This window comes from Atractosteus spatula, chromosome 3 (assembly GCF_055471065.1).
Source record: "Atractosteus spatula isolate fAtrSpa1 chromosome 3, fAtrSpa1.hap1, whole genome shotgun sequence".
NCBI classification, from domain to species: domain Eukaryota; kingdom Metazoa; phylum Chordata; class Actinopteri; order Semionotiformes; family Lepisosteidae; genus Atractosteus; species Atractosteus spatula.
In genome coordinates, this window is record NC_142708.1 from 36,373,773 (window position 1) to 36,388,339 (window position 14,567).

The following is a 14,567-nucleotide window of genomic DNA, read 5'->3' on the forward strand; positions in this document are numbered from 1 at the left end:
TGGCTTTTAACTAAAAGGTTAGAAATGCATTTTAATTGAAATCTTTTATTAATGAATTAGATTAATGAATGAGTTGCAAATTTGAGACTTGTGTGTTTTGTGGGACTGAGAAATTAAATTTAATTTTTTGTCTTACAGCCATGGCAATCGGAGGAGGAGGGCTCATGGCTTAGAGAATACCCTGTGACTTTGATGCAGTTCTTTCGGTACCTTTATCATAATGTGCCAGATTTAGCTCAGATGTGGATCAGCCCAGAATTCCTCTGTGCACTGGCAGCGACTGTCTTTCCGTTCAATATCAGACCATACTCAGAGATGGTATGTTATCCTTTAAGAAGATGATACAGTTAGAAGTGCTTTGTTCCTATGTATTCAAATTAATGGTGTTTAAAACTCACAGAAGACGAAACATCTTGCATGCACTAGTTGCTAAAAAGCAGTTTGTACAGGTTGTTCATAATATCTGTTATTTTCTGATAAAATCTTTGATGATTCAGACAATCGTAGAGTCTGGTTATATACAGTAGCAGCTGTTATTTTTTTAGCTGCTATCATATTTTATCACCAAAATAAGCTTAACATGATGTTATGGTAAATGCTTTGATTGTAATGATTGATTTTGTCACGTTTTCAGTGTTTCCCGTGTATATTGTGTTTCCAGTTGTGTTAAAGCAGCCTTGTTTGTGCAAATCTACAAAGTTTGTGTTTCTTCAGGTGAGCGACCTGGACGATGAAGTTGGCTCTCCAGCTGAAGAGTTTAAAGCCTTTGCTGTCGACACTGGCATGAACAGGAGCCAGTCTGAATACTGCAATGTTGGCTCCAAAACCTACCTGACCAATCATCCGGCTAAGAAATATGTCTTTGATTTCATGAGGGTGCTGATCATGGAGAACTTGTGTATGACCCCGGCCAGTAAACAGACTCCGATTATTGACCTGCTTCTGGAGGTAAACTTTCAGTTTTGTACTCCTTCAGTTTACGTCTCCTTGACATTCTGTTGTAGCTCTACGTACTTTGAGTTTGGAAAATTATAAGGAGATAATTAAAACAATTTTTGAATGACTATTATTATTTTTCTATTTTTAAATAATGCATGTAACTACCTAAAATTGATTATCAGTGTATGGACGTCCTTTCAAATGGCAATCAAATTAAATATTATACATCCCTTTTAACATTCAGGAATAATATTGCCTTGCAATTCCCCCTCTTTCAACCCATTTTGTTTAATTACTGCTTATCTTTCCTGTTATGGTTATTGGAAGCTGCTATTGAGGTCTCTCAAGAATCTAGGGACAATAGCATCTAGCTATTGAAAAAAAGCATCTAGCTAGTGTCAACATTTGTAATTCTCAGGAGCTTCAGAAAAAGAAAAGAACTAAAGTGTTTACTTTAGTCTGAGACAAACTGATCAAAGGAATTGTCTGGTTTACCTTGGTTAACTAAACGGTTATGGGATTACTTTTTGGAATTGGTAGATAGGTTTCCGATACACCTTCTAGCATCTGGGTTTATATATAGAGAGACTTCATTCTAAGTGGTATTCTGTTTGGTGTATGAAGCTTGTTTTTCTCTATTTTTGTGCCTTAGACTTCATATACATTTTGAATACTTGGTATTCTGTTGTTGGTCAGGGTGTTGGCAGTCGAGATACCTTGTGTGTAACTTGTAAGTTATATGTGTATGTCAGTGTTGTTTAGTTTGTGTTGTGTGATTATAAATAAATATTTGTTTAATTCAGTGTGCATGATTTATATTTTTTTTTCAAGGCTGTGCCAGAAAACAAAGAACTCATGTGCTTCTAATTATACCACTGTTTAGATATTTTCTTGGTAAAATTTTAATTTGGGTGTTGTGATTATTAATTTTACTTAATGATCAACCCTCCTGGTCTGTTTTTGGTAATTCTCTATTTTCATAATCCATATTTTTAACAATGCACATTGTCACTCAATAATTAAAACTTGAATGGTCAAATTTACAAAGAAAACTTTTATGTAAATGTCATAAGTCAGCAATATCCTTGTCACTCCATTATGCTGGCCTGTACTGCAGAATGGCAAAGCCCGTCTGTGCCAGTCACGGCCATTTGATGTCTTGGAAGCATTATGTTGCAAGGATGCTTCTCATCTACAGGAACAGAGAAGTTCAGAGGAACATGGATGGAGCAAGTTACAGACAAATTTTAGAGAAAAAATGCACTCTGCTAAACATTTAAAACGTGTAATGACACAGCTGCTTACTGGGTGTGAGTCACATCAGTAATCGGACTGAAATATCCAAATCCAGAGCCGGGATGAATGAGAGGCAATTGAAGTGGCAGATAGAGAAATGACAGGCAGCAGCTAGAACAGATGGAGCTCGGGTTGCACAGAGGTGGCAGTGACCAGGCTGGAGCAAGTGCAGAATGCTGATTAAGGGATTCATCAGGCTTGTGGTTAAAGTCAGAGTTTGGTAACAGATAATCTGAAAATAATATCAGGACAAAGGGAAGATCTAAAGACTAAGTCAAGAATGCAGGTGGAAAGTCAGTAATGCAGGAAGGACTGAACAGACAGACTGAAGCACTGTAAACTGGTAAACTGACTCAATGTCAGAGCACCAAATGCAATCTGGATTACGTATCCTTGATCTAAACCTGGTAGTTAACCAGGGGCCAATGATGAGGGTTGGCTGATGATGAGCTGGCTGGAGTTCAGCTGACAATGGACATCGCATATGGGGATGTGGTTCATTGCCATGGTAGTAGACGACTGCGAACCCGGGTTTGCTGCGGTGAGAGAGAACTGGGACAGGGTAATCACTGAAAGCACAAGGTCAAAGTTACAGTGTAAGTGACTTAACAGAAGAAAGTTAATATTTTTAAGTAGCCCTGTCAAAGTTCTGACTTGAATGTGATCAGGTCCATTGTTTGTTCATCAACAATCTCCAAGCAACTTGACCAAGCTTGAGCAAGTTTGCAAAGAAAACACCATGTGTGAGGAGTTGGTAGGTACTTACCCAAAAAGATGTGAGGCTATAATTGCTGCCAAAGGTGCTTCTACTAATTATTGACTGGGGTTTGAGGGGTACTTATGAAATCAACATATTTTAGTTTTTAGTTTTTTATGTTTGGGAGCAATTTTTGCTAATATTTCACCCATAGTTTAGATTAAAAAAATTCACTGTAAAAATGTGTAAACTTTATTTGCAGTTCAACAAAATGGGACTTCATTGGAATGGGGTGAATGCTTTTGCAATTTATTGTATTACATGTTACAGCATGTTACTTTTAAAATGTATCTATAATATGTCATTTTATTTAAAACTCTGTCATGCAAGTTGCCAAATCTAATTGTCTAATATAATAAGGACAGTTGTAGAATTGGTATTTATTGAGTAAGTGGAAGATTCAGCAATATTTCTGTGTTTTTGAAGGCTTCTCCAGAAAGATCAACAAGAACCCAACAGAAGGAGTTTCAGTCTTATATCCTGGACAGTGTAATGGAGCACCTTCTTGCAGCTGATGTCTTGTTAGGTAAGACTGTGGCTGGACAGCCACTTATTTATTAGCAAATACCTTGTTAAAAAGTATTTAAGTGATCAGCATGAGAAGCTATTACCAGAAATAACCATGATATTGTGTTTTTTAACCATTTTCCAAATTTACTTTAGAAAGGGTGGCTTCTTAATGGTGTAGTTTGTTTAATGGAAGATCTATTTAATGGAATTCTATTCTTTTTGAATAGAAAAAAAACATGGAAAAAAACTGTAGTTTAACAGTTCTGCACTTTCAAGAAAGCCTTTACAATATGTGATGAAAAATGTTGGTATGGGTGGAAATAACTGTAGCAGCAAAATGCTATCCACGTTATGACATATTATCAAATTATTTCATAGCATGACAAGTTAACATACCAGAATAACTTTAAATAAAGACAGAAATTATAGTTTCTGTTTCATACAGCCTCTTACACATGTTGTTACAATGAGGAATATAAAAGACCAGTGTGCCGTCCGCCATTTCTAGCCTGGCATGCATATATAAATTATAGTAGTTCAGGTGGGTAGCTGCGTCAGCATGCGTAGGCTGCAAAGGAACAAGTAATAGGTTTATTCCATGCTGAAAAAAGAAGAAAAAACACAACGTTTTGCCCATGGAGCCTTCTTCAGGTGTTGTTATAAATTACATATACATTTTAAATATATATATAATTTGTTAATTTGTGGTTATTCAGTCGCTGTTTTCTAAACGTACATTTTGAGTAGTGTTTCACCTGAGAGACCTCAGCTAAGTGTTGCCATTGCTCAGACCTGAATTATTTGCTTGTAAATATGTATAAAAATGAGATTAAATTATATTTAACATTCTTTTCTTGTTTAGTATTTTCTTTAGAAGACCCATACCTAATTATACAGGCATTGCAAATCACTGGTGTCAGGCCTATGCAAAGACTGAAAGGCTGTTTCTTGCAGAAAAACTGTGTGGGGGATTCAGATCCTCATCATTCATTCAGGGTTTACTGTTTATGTACTGTACATACTGTATCTCCCTGTTTATGTACTGTACATATCTCTAATTATCTGGAAAAGTAAGAACTGGAGATTGAACAGAGATTTATGGAAACAGTAAAAAGTTCTCTTTTGTTATCATCACTTGCTTTACCAGTTACGAGAGGCTAAAGTTATTGTGGTATTTATATAGACTTAGTGCTCTATCTGACCTCTCGAATGTTTTTAGTCTTTCATGAATGTGATGTGAAGTTTGTCTGTTTTATTACTTGTTTTTTCAGGAGAAGATGCATCACTGCCTATCACAAGTGGTGGCAGTTACCATGTCCTGGTGAACAACGTGTTCTATTTTACCCAGCGTGTGGTGGACAAGCTGTGGCAAGGGATGTTTAACAAGGAGTCCAAGCTGGTGGTGGAGTTTATCATCCAGCTCATTGGGCAGGTAGGTTGAGGTCTGATTTTTGAATGCCTGGGGCTACTTTCATTTTCTGAAATTTTCTTACAGAATAATGATAAGAAAAATGGCATTGGGTTGCTGCATTTGTTCTTTTTTTATTCTTATACTGTATGTAGAAAATGCTATATTTTTCTTAGCAAAATATACGATAAACAGATGGGTACTGTTAAAAATAATCAGTGTTTATTAGGCATACCATCTGTTTTCTCAATTTCCATTACAAAGAACTTTCCATTACTTTTTTAAATTTCCTTAAGTATAAAAATTTTGCCACAGGACAACTAAATTTCTTGACTTTTCTACTGATTCTTCAGCTTTAAAATACCAAATCTTCAGCTGTAAGCCATTTGCTGTGGACTCATCTGTAAACAAATACCTCACGTTTTATACCGCAGAGAATATCCCAGCATGTTCTAGTTCACATTTTTTCATAAACTAATAAGTGACAGATTTATTTAATCAGGCACAAGCCTCCCACTGATAAGCAAATTTGTTTAAATCAGTAGGCTTAGCTGTATACTGCAATTGCGTATAAATTAAGCAAATGTGATAATATAATTTGAAACTGAAAAAATAGAAAAGACTGTATCTGTCAGTTTTCACTGGTGATTATAGAAGTTAGTGTAATTATTTTTACCTTTGTGTAAAGTATAATGGAGCTTTAAACTAAATCATTAACATAATAGTAGTTTGTTTTACATGTTGGATAAGTCTATAACACCTTGAAACTCTCATAACCCCTCAAACCAGTCTCAGCTTGACTTAGAGGAATCGGCAGATTGTTGTTTGCTCTGAAAAAGCAAACACATAGCGTGGTTTTATTCTAAATGAGAAGTTTTACGTGACAGTTTAAGGAATTATGTATATGTGCAGCTATGTATGTATGCAGTTTTATTAAACTAAATAAGTAAACAAGTGTAATTGAACATTACATTTAAAATTAATATACATCAGATAGGATGCTGTTGTACTAATGGATGGGGTTAAAATCCTTCTTTTATTATGATGCACCAGCTGTCTTTGTAATACCAAGAAGCCCATGTATATTAGTGTTCCTGAAAATATTGTTGCACGTAAGGAGTTCTTTGTGTATCATTAAAACCAGTTCAGCAGTTCTTATTTTTTCATATTAGACAAAAAGCAGGTCATGATAGCATATGATTTACCTACAGTACACAAGCTCTGCGATGATGTATGGACAGCAGATGAACAGTGACGTTTCACTAGGTTAAAGCAGCTGAGATTCATGCTATCCTGGCATGATTCTGAATGAATGCCAAAGCAAGACCAAAGCCTACTTGTCACACCCAGTCGGCTTAGAGCACACAGTCCTCAGTAGCCCTGGGAGACAGCAACATTCCCACCAGGAATTGCATTCAGACACACTCAGGTCATTTATCAATATGTCCCATGTTCTAGCAATGCTCCAATCAGTCCTCCTAATTATTCTATTCTCTATTTAATACTGTTTACGCCTCCTGATCAGCTCTCTGACATTGTGTGAGCCCTTTTTCAGGAAGCACTTCACTCTGTCTCTGCTCAGTGAAACATCTCAGCCTGAAAGTCAGAAAATTTGAATCAGAAACCTGAAACCTGATCTATCTGAAACCAGCATCAAGCACCAGTCCAGTGGTGTCTTCCTACAGCTCCCAGTTTATTCAGATTGATGCTGTTTCATTTTAAAGTCAGTGGACACCAGTAGTGCTGCATTACTTCATCGTGCTGCATTCCTTCAAAATGTCTCAATACTTAGTAGATGTCAGCCAAGAAGATCTCTAAGACAGGTTTGTGTAGGCAAAAAGAAAAGCTCCATAATTTTTGTCCAGGAACCAAGGTCACATGCTGGATATTCAGCTGTAAGGTCAGAATAACCTTCTCACTATGGAGTTCTTCAATCACACAAAGTGGAAATCAGTGTGCAAGAGATTAGCTCTAGCATCCAAAACTATAAACTCCTGCTGCTGTCATTTGACATACCATTCTACATAAATCCTTTGAGTTGTCTATTAACAGTCCAAGAGAAAGCAGCTTAAAGTCTTTCTCCTTAATACCTAATGTACATGAAAGAAGTACAACTCTGGTCCAGGGGATTGTTACTTGTATTGTCTATCCACCCAAGTGATAACTACCTAATTAATTGATTGCCATGTAATTTGCCCCTTCCTGCTCACCTGTCTCTGTAATGACTCATTTAATGTGATGTAGGAGCAAATAACTTCAGATTGTGCAGCAGGCATTTTACTTTAGAAATGTTCCAATGTGATGTGTATGCACAGTTAACAAGTAAGTTCCATTTTTCAGCAAAACTGGTTTGATGTCGAGAACAATATTTCTATTGGATTAAAAGATATGTATTCACAAACCTGCTTCTTTTCAGTGTAACAGGACCGCATCATGTCATCGGAAGGTTTGTTGCCTCGTTCTGAATTGAAAAATATGGTGCTGCACACACCTGAACTCATCCACGCCAATTCTTTCTAACCCCGAAGTATAAAAATAGTGTTGCAGTTCCCCAGTTCCCTTTTAAGGTCTTATAGGAAAAGTAGGGTTAGGGGAACTGAAATCAATATTCAACTAATTAAAATGTCTATAATAAAGTGAAACAATGCCATCAGAGTAAGTAAAATAATATATTTTGGAAATCATATTGTATTTTGTTTTTAAATGAGTTTCTGACATAAACATAAGAATTATGTTGAGATGATGCTAAATGGGTCATGTGACATGTACAAGACCCTAAGCAATGTTGCTGTTCCACTTCTTACACTTGCTCTGATAGCTTTCTCATTTTTCTTTATTTTACGAGTTGTAGATAAATTTACAAAAACAGGCTAACAACATGTGGTAACAGACAAATAAGTACTAGAACCTGAGATGAAATTTGAACAACTGAGTTTATTGCATGCAAGAAACAATAAGACCAAAGTATTGTTCAAAATATAGGTACAAAACTTCCAGTTTATATAGCAAATTTCACCCACTTCCGCAAATTGTTACCATAGTAATAGGGGGCCACCTGTGTTTGGACATTCCCAAGACCTTGAACACTTTTAATGGTCAGTTTTATCTTTCCTTAGTTAGGGGGTCTCTATCTTGCACTTGGAATTTCATATCAATTAACTCCCTTCCCTGCCATAACTCAAAGGTGCCTAAGCATAGAATGTCTTGTGTCACAAGAAGTCTTTGTGCAGAAAGAAATCAGTTAACCCCTTTCTCACATCTTGTATCTTTCTTCAAACAGTATTGCTTAGTCCTTCATGCAACTTATCAAGCACTTTTTTTTCTTTTAAGCTCATCACGGATCTAGGTTGCTTAGCAACAAAGGACTCTTTGTCCTTTCTCATACACTATGGAGCCTCTTTAATTCATTTATTTATTATTTACCTAATGACTATCACATTATTTAGGAATTCTCTATCACTAACACTTTTTGGTATAATCAAATATAAATAACCATCAAAGCCCACTAATATGCACAGAGCACTGTAGGAATGTGAATGACATTGTGGACATGTCTCAAGCAAGCATGCACCACAGCTTACAGATGTTTCTCAAGCTGAAAGATACTCACAAGGTTGTACAAGGTAAAATGAGTACAGAAAATTCAGTATGGATACTTCTAAATCACATTAGGTAACTTTGCATATAGCAGGAGATTACTGTATTTCTTTTCAAAATTGCATTGAAAAAGGTGAATTGTTTGCTGTGGCCCTGGATCTTAACTTGTAGGATAAGAATTATGAAATAAAATGTTAATTTTACATTTCTGGTCTTGTGGCTTCAATTTACATTTTCGGTCTAACTTATGCATAGTGTGGGATATCACATGAATTCTTTAAAAAATGTTATTAGGACTTTGAACTTATCTTCAGGAAAGATGTTATGTTGTTATGCAAATTAAACATTTACAGTTGCAAGAAAAAGTTTGTGAACCCTTTGGAATTGCCTGGATTTCTGCATTAATTAGTCATAAAAATGTGGTCTGATCATTAACTAAGACACAATAATGGACAAACACAATCTGATTAAACTAATAACACACAAACAATTGTACTTATTCTTATCGGTACTGAACACATTGTTTAATCATTCGCAGTCTAGGTTGGAAAAAGTACGTGAACCCTTGTCCAAGTTCACAACATTTTTCTTGCAACTGTACATCTAAATTCCTCAATGCGTGCTCCTAGGAAATTTGTTTTCATTTAATATTTTTTTTCCTTCCTGATCAAATCCAATTAAACATATAGCTTACTTGAAACCAAACTGCTCATTTATGATGAAGAATCTCCCTTATTATTTTTACATCCAAAACATATTTGGATAATCTTTTGGTTATTCCTTTGAATTGTGAGGAGTTTAATCCTCACGTTCATTTAAATGCCTTTGCTGCATGCGTCTTCCTAACATACAGTATGGAGTTCCTTTAACTAAACCTAAAGTTTGTATACACATGTAGTGAGTACCTTGAATAAGAGAATACTGGTACATTTAGAGTATTACAGCATCTACGTGAACATAATGAGATTTGATCGGATGTTTCTCATTAAGTGAGCAGGATTTACTGGATTACTTACTTGATTACAGTAAGCAGGATTTTTTGGGGGATCACATACTGTATGTTTGTTACAACCTTAACTTAAATTTTGATTAATTATTTTCACTTAGTTGTGGTATGATTATCCAATTTCCATGTTGCATCATTTTTTTTAAGCAAAGCAAATTTTTTATTGAATGAATTATGCCAAATATGCTGTATTCCTAAGGGCCTTAGCTTTGAATTTTTTTTTTACCTTGAAAGCTCAACAAAAGTATTTTTCTGTTGTTCTTCTTTGCCATGAAGTCTAAGAGGAGATCTCAAGGCTTATCCCTAGACCCCATCTATCACTGCCTGAACAGGACCATCCTCTACCAGCTCTCCCGGCCACACAAGACCGTTCCTCAGCAGGTGGCTCTGCTGGACGCTCTGCGTGTGCTCACTGTCAACCGCAACCTCATCCTGGGCCCAGGCAACCATGACCAGGAGTTCATTGCTTGTCTGGCTCACTGCTTCATCAACCTCCATGTGGGAAGGTGAGAATCTCACTGTGTTAAAGAAACACAGAGAACATTTTTTAAAAGTCATTTGTTTTAATGCAAAAACAATTCACAAGGTTTCATAATGTTTTTTTTCTATTTGTGCCAAAAATTTAAATTGAATTTAAATTGAATGTAATTTAAAATACCTTATGAGAATTATTTCAATAATATGTTAAATTTTTTGGTTTTGTATTAAACAGTTTTTGTGGTTTTTTTAGTAACTTGTGATGAATTTTGTTTTGGAATTAGTTATCATGTATTCTTAGCTTTTAAAGAACCCAAGTGTCCTACCATTTCTGCATTAATGACTGGATACAACAAATACATCTTTCTGGGTAGAGAAGTCACTGCTAAAATTCTGTTTCCACTAGCAGCGTTGATGGCTTTGGTCTGGAAGCCGAAGCTAGAATGACTACATGGCACATCATGATGCCTTCTGACATTGAACCTGATGGGCCGCACAGCCAGGATGTCAGTGAAGGTAAACTGCTGAATTAGGGCAACATGAATTAGGACATGTATCTACACTGTAAGCAGTCCAGTATGGGTGCAGGACTTTTTGAAGTACTGCAGTATTTTTGTGGTGCTTTTCTCAGGACACTTAAAACTGATCGTCAGATTAGCAGAGAATTGGGACATTATTGTTCTGAACTTTTATTTTTTCAGAGGTTTATAAAATCCATATGTTTGACAAAAGATCATGAAACACAAGTGTAGAGGCCTATAGAAAGTTGTGTCAGAGTGACTGTATTAACTGATAGGTCAGATGGTTTGTTTGCCTAATTGGATTTTTCAAGAAATTGCTGGAAATTTCCTGTAATATCTTCTCTGAAACAAATAAAGATATGATGTACAGTGTCACCTTATATCCAAGATGTATACTGGAAAGTTAAAATAAAACTTCAGTCAAGTTCTTGCTTGATCAACTAGAGTGAAATTTAGACAACTTAAATGAAATGTTTTTTATGTTTTGTTCTCTTCCATTTACCTTAGGTCGTCAACTTCTGCTGAAAGCAGTAAACAGAGTTTGGACTGAGCTCATTCTCAGTAAGAAGCAAGCCTTGGAAGAAATATTCAAAGTGCCCTTGCCTGCGAATGACCGTGGCCATGTAGATATTGTCACTGCACGAGCCCACATAGAAGAGGCAGCTGCTAAGAGTTGGCAGAATCATCTAGGTTAGTTCTGTAATTATTTTCTAACACACTGTTTGTTTAAAAAAGAACTCTTTAGAGATGCTAATCCTAATTTAAATTGCATGCTATGAAAAGTCAAATTTTAGATTTTTCGTTTTATAGCAGATTTAAAATGTTATATGTGTACTGCTTGATAAACCTGGTGTACTATCCTGTTGTAATCCATATCTTAACCTTCATTTGAATGATGAATTACATGAAGTAAAACATGAGTTTCTGAAATGAGCCTGTTGATGATCTGTCCTAAGTTATCTATGGGAATAACTAAAATCTCTGGGATCTATTGCAACTTTAGGCACAAACCAGCTAAACCAATAATTTCTTGATGGTTTCTAAAGGGAAGAAATTGTAAGCTTGTGTGTTTAAACTCCTGTGAATACAGCAGATACAATAATAATAATAATTGCTGACACTTAGTGCTTTTCTGGATACTCCACATAAAGCTCTTTACAGGTAATGGGGACTCCCCTCCACCACCATCAATGTGCAGCATTCACCCGGATGATGCGACGGCAGCCATAGTGCGCCAGAACGCTCACCACACATCAGCTATTAGTGGGGAGGAGAACAGAGTGATGGAGCCAATTTCTAGATGGGGATTATGATTGATAAGGGCCAACTGGAAATTTGGACAGGACGCCGGGGTGACACCCCTACTCTTTTCGAGAAATGCCCTCGGATTTTTAATAACCACAGAGAGTCAGGACCTCAGTTTCATATCTCATCCAAAGGACAACGCCTTTTTACAGTATAGTGTTTCCGTCACTATACTGAGGCATTAGGACCCACATGGACTGCAGGGTGAGCACACCACGCTGCCCCCAATAACACCTCTTCCAGCAGCAACCTTAGTTTTTCCCAGGAGGTCTCCCATCCAGGTCCTGACCGCACTCACACCTGCTTAGCTTCAGTGGGTTGTCAGTTGTGAGTTGCAGGTTGATATGGCTGCTGAAAATATGTGTGCAAATACTCAAGTTTCGACGAGTTTCAGGGAGACTTGAGTTGTATGTACTAGTTTTTTTAAAGCACTTAGAACCTCTTTTCCTTGTTAAGTGTATGTGCTCCTTTACAAGGTGATATGGCTGCTGACTTGGACATACAGTAGACAATGCAGACAGCGAGAGTGATTTTTACAAAATTTGGCTGCAAGCAAAATAAAATGTGCCCCTGAATTTCCCAAAAGGAAACTTTTAAAATTAAAATATTCTAGATGTAAATATGTTTTTTTTGTTGGTTCACGTAAACATAGTCTGGAATTTTCACAGGACATTATTAAGAAATTAATTAAAGAAACAGAGATTTGAAAGCTGAATAGTAGCACTGGGGATTGATCGCACTTTGTAAATTAAATGAGCTGCAAGAACTTAGCCGCACATGTCTAATCTAAGTTGTGAAAAAAATAGACTTGTAGAGGTCTGATAGGAATATATTAATTTTTTATATTTTAGATGGATTGGAATTGGAATTTGCAGTTCCTGATCTAAATATTTACCTATTGAGTGGAATATTTTCTGAAGTAAATGTATTTATTTTTAAGATGACAGATGTTGACTTTTTTTTCAACCTATATTTCTATACTGTTTTGTCTTCTGTGTGCTCCTCTCCAGCCCATGAGAAGAAGAGTATCAGCCGGGGAGAAGCCATAGCTCCCGTCTCACAGTCCAAGCTGTCCAGAGTCAGCAGTGGCTTCGGCCTGTCCAAGCTGACAGGAGCGCGGCGCAATAGGAAAGAAAGTGGGCTCAATAAAAGTAATCTCTCTGCTCAGGTCTGTGGAATAGATTCATAGAGTGTATTGCAAAGCTGACAAAATAGATTGTAAAACTGTAGATCTCATATTAGTGATAAGGTACTTTGTGTGCAATGATAAAATACTATGGTGTTTTTGAGGACATAAAATGATTGTAGTGGCTTCTTTAAAAGTTTATGTATATAAAGACTATATAAAGTATATTTTCTTTGTAGTTGTGATAGTTCTCAACTACAAAGAAAGAAGCTAACATATTTTTGTTTGACTGTCATCTTTACTCTGATGATTCATTGTTTTACAGGTTTATTCTGATTAAGAACAATTTATTGTAAATATTTCCTGCCTCAGATGGTCTTTCAAGTTACGCAGCCATCGCTGTATTTATATTATGTTAAATATTTTAAAATTTAGACATTTAGTTTTTCCCATTTGTTGTATTTTGTGTACACATGTAAATCTTCATTTCTAAACATTTAAAGATTCTGTCCTGAACATTGTAGTGATTAACTTTATTTGTCCTAAATGTTAAATGTTAAAAATGCTTCACTGTGTTCCCCTTCCTTTAGCTAAGATGATATGTGTGCAGTTTTTTATACAACATTATATATACTTTGTGTTAGTTTCCAAACTTATTGGTAGAGCTTCCATCTTCAGGAAACCTTCCAGTGGATGTTTACCCACATTGCTGTTGTTCGGGATCTGGTGGCCATGCAGTATAAGGAGTATCAAGAAGTAAGTAACGAATGTAAACTCACTTAGCATAAAACATTCAAAGTGTCTTTTATTATGTTGGATATAACTGGTACAGAACATGTGACTGAGACATAGAACCTTGAAGGGTGTTTCTACACTTCCTTGTGGGTAACTGCATCAGCATGCGTAGTCTGAAAAGGAACAAGTAATAGGTTTATTCCATGCTGAAAAGAGAAGAGAGAAAACACAATGTTTCGGCTGTGAAGCCTTCTTCAGAGAAGGTTTTTCTCTCTTCTCTTTTCAGCATGGAATAAACCTATTGTTTCTCTACACTTCCTTGACTGACTATCCGTATACCTTATCAGTTTTTTCATTAACTTTCCTGAATTAGCTAAATATTTCATGCAAGTGTCAATTTGTTGGTTTAGTTTATTGTAGTTTATGTAGTATTTTGAATAGTGCAAGCCAAAACACTGGGCCTATCAATGGTATTACAAACTTTTGTTTATATCCCTTTAATTGTACAACTAGATGTAGTACTCACTCCTGTATTCTGCACCTGAAATCATCATCATCTTTAGAAATATAGTACTAAACCAATTACTTGACTAAAGACCAGTGATAAATATTGTATTTAGCATTTACCACTGTGTATGTAAACCTAAAATGGAGAGTAATTGGTATGGTATTGCAAGAGATCGCATCATTCAGAGACCGCATCATTCTGTACTCATAGGCAGAATCTAATGGTCAGCACTCAGTAGTCAGACGTAACACTATCACTAGTGGGATAATGGGGAAATTATAAACAAAATCCAAGATCCAAACAGCTAATTTTCTCTAGTACTGAAGCAAATAAAAATAGTACGGTAGATCAGCTGACAGTATAAAATTAAAAATTATCTTCC

General features: G+C 36.0%; 1 protein-coding gene across 3 annotated transcripts in view; it reads left to right on the forward strand.

Annotated features, from left to right (window-relative positions):
* wdfy3 (WD repeat and FYVE domain containing 3) overlaps nucleotides 1-14,567 on the forward strand; it is a 152,285-nt gene that overhangs the window by 107,897 nt on the left and 29,821 nt on the right. For 2 of the 3 annotated variants that reach the window (XM_088910743.1, XM_088910745.1), the window contains exons 32-40: nucleotides 139-318; nucleotides 715-948; nucleotides 3,419-3,518; nucleotides 4,774-4,934; nucleotides 9,790-10,019; nucleotides 10,400-10,506; nucleotides 11,019-11,201; nucleotides 12,827-12,984; nucleotides 13,621-13,698. In XM_088910743.1, coding sequence (XP_088766869.1) covers nucleotides 139-318; nucleotides 715-948; nucleotides 3,419-3,518; nucleotides 4,774-4,934; nucleotides 9,790-10,019; nucleotides 10,400-10,506; nucleotides 11,019-11,201; nucleotides 12,827-12,984; nucleotides 13,621-13,698 — 1,431 coding nt within the window. Of the gene's footprint in view, nucleotides 1-138; nucleotides 319-714; nucleotides 949-3,418; nucleotides 3,519-4,773; nucleotides 4,935-9,789; nucleotides 10,020-10,396; nucleotides 10,507-11,018; nucleotides 11,202-12,826; nucleotides 12,985-13,620; nucleotides 13,699-14,567 lie in introns of all 3 variants that reach the window. The other variant, XM_088910742.1, reaches the window with a different exon arrangement.